This window comes from Heterodontus francisci, chromosome 32 (assembly GCF_036365525.1).
Source record: "Heterodontus francisci isolate sHetFra1 chromosome 32, sHetFra1.hap1, whole genome shotgun sequence".
Lineage (NCBI taxonomy): Eukaryota > Metazoa > Chordata > Chondrichthyes > Heterodontiformes > Heterodontidae > Heterodontus > Heterodontus francisci.
Window position 1 is genome coordinate 58,947,626 of NC_090402.1, and position 1,677 is coordinate 58,949,302.

At 44.2% G+C, this 1,677-nt stretch overlaps 1 protein-coding gene across 1 annotated transcript; it reads right to left on the reverse strand.

Annotated features, from left to right (window-relative positions):
* Positions 1–586: 586 nt before the first annotated feature.
* LOC137347490 (probable G-protein coupled receptor 139) lies at positions 587–1,417 on the reverse strand. Its single transcript, XM_068011933.1, has one exon. The coding sequence runs from the start codon at positions 1,415–1,417 to the stop codon at positions 587–589; it is 831 nt and encodes a 276-aa protein (XP_067868034.1).
* Positions 1,418–1,677: the final 260 nt, after the last annotated feature.

The following is a 1,677-nucleotide window of genomic DNA, read 5'->3' on the forward strand; positions in this document are numbered from 1 at the left end:
TGTGCTGCCCATTTACAAGGCCCAAGTTAGAAGTGTGATGGAATACTCTCCAATTGCCTGGATGGGTGCAGCTCCAACAGCACTCAAGAAGCTCAACACCATCCAGAACAAAGCAGCTTGCTTGATTGGCACCACATCCACTACCTTCAACATTCACTCCCTTCACCACCGGTGCAGAGTGGCAGCAGTGTGTACCATCTACAAGATGCATTGCATCAACTCACCAAGGTACCTTCAGCAGCGCCTTCCAAACCCGCAACCTCTACCAGCGAGAAGGACAAGGCAGCAGTTGCATGGGAACAGCACCACCTGCAAGTTCCCCTCCAAGTCACACACCATCCTGACTTGGAACTATATCGCCATTCCTTCATTGTCACTGGGTCCAAATCATGGAACTCCCTTCCTAACAGCACTGTGGATGGACCTACACCACATGGATTGCAGTGGTCAATAAAGCAGCTCACCACCAGCAGGACAATTAGGAATGGGCAATATATGCTAGGCGAGCCAGCAACACCCACATCCGTGAAAGAATAAAAAATGTTTCCATTATCCTACCCTATCCTACCCTTAAGTCCCAATTTCATCATTTCAACAACTTGACAATTAGACTGAGTGGATATTTCACTCCATTCTTTAACTCCTCTCTGAATTTTCTCTGGGTCCCTGCATAAATAAATGGATTGACGCAGGAACTCAAAAACTGAAGCATAAATCCACTTTCCTGCAGAATAAAATTTGATTCATTGAAATTGGAACCGGAGAAATAAGTAAGCTTCGCAATTCGGACATAGAGGAAATTTATAAGAAGTGGCAAATATAACAGGATGAAACTGCCCGAGATGGCGAAGAGTAAAATAATGGACTTTTTCCGCTTCTCCATCTCCGGGTCACTCTGATTTTCTCCATTGCTGTGGGCCCGGAGTCTCCTGCGTGCTCTACTGGTTACTAGAATGTGTCTGACAGTCAGAGCATTGAGCAGTAAAATTAGAATGAATGGGAGACAAGGGGTTAAAATACGATGAATCCAGTCAGATGCGACCCATGCAGGTGATGTATAATAGAACGATTTTATGCTGCAGAACCAGGGTATATTGTCAATTATATACACAGGTTCATATACAAAATACAAGAAGATATTTTTTAAACAGCTCAATGTAGACATGGTTCCAATGAGTTGCATCGCCGTTTTCTCGGTGCAATATTTTAATTTCAGCTTCTGGTAACAAATGGCTATACATCGATCAACAGTGAAAGCAACTGTTAACCAGACAGAACAGTCTATGATTGCATAGTTTAGGACATTACGTAGACTGCATACCGGTGTGATGGACAGGAAACTGACTGGGAAATAAATACTAGCAATCCGGTTTAATATCACAACGGTGATTATGACCAGGAGATCTGTCACTGCCATGGACACCAGGTAGTAAGTGATACATCTGTAGAGACCACATCTTCCTCGGGACAGGATCACAATCACTGCCAAGTTAGCTGTAACAGAGAGAGAGAGACTGAGAGAAAGGGGGAGTGTGTGTGTCTGTGTCTATGTGTATGCAAGCGAGAACAGGAAAATTACTGGTTCCCATAAATTGGGAACAGATGTTCTCAGGGAAATGCACGACAGAAATGTGGAGGTTGTTTAGGGAGCGCTTGCTGCGACTGCTGGATAGGTTT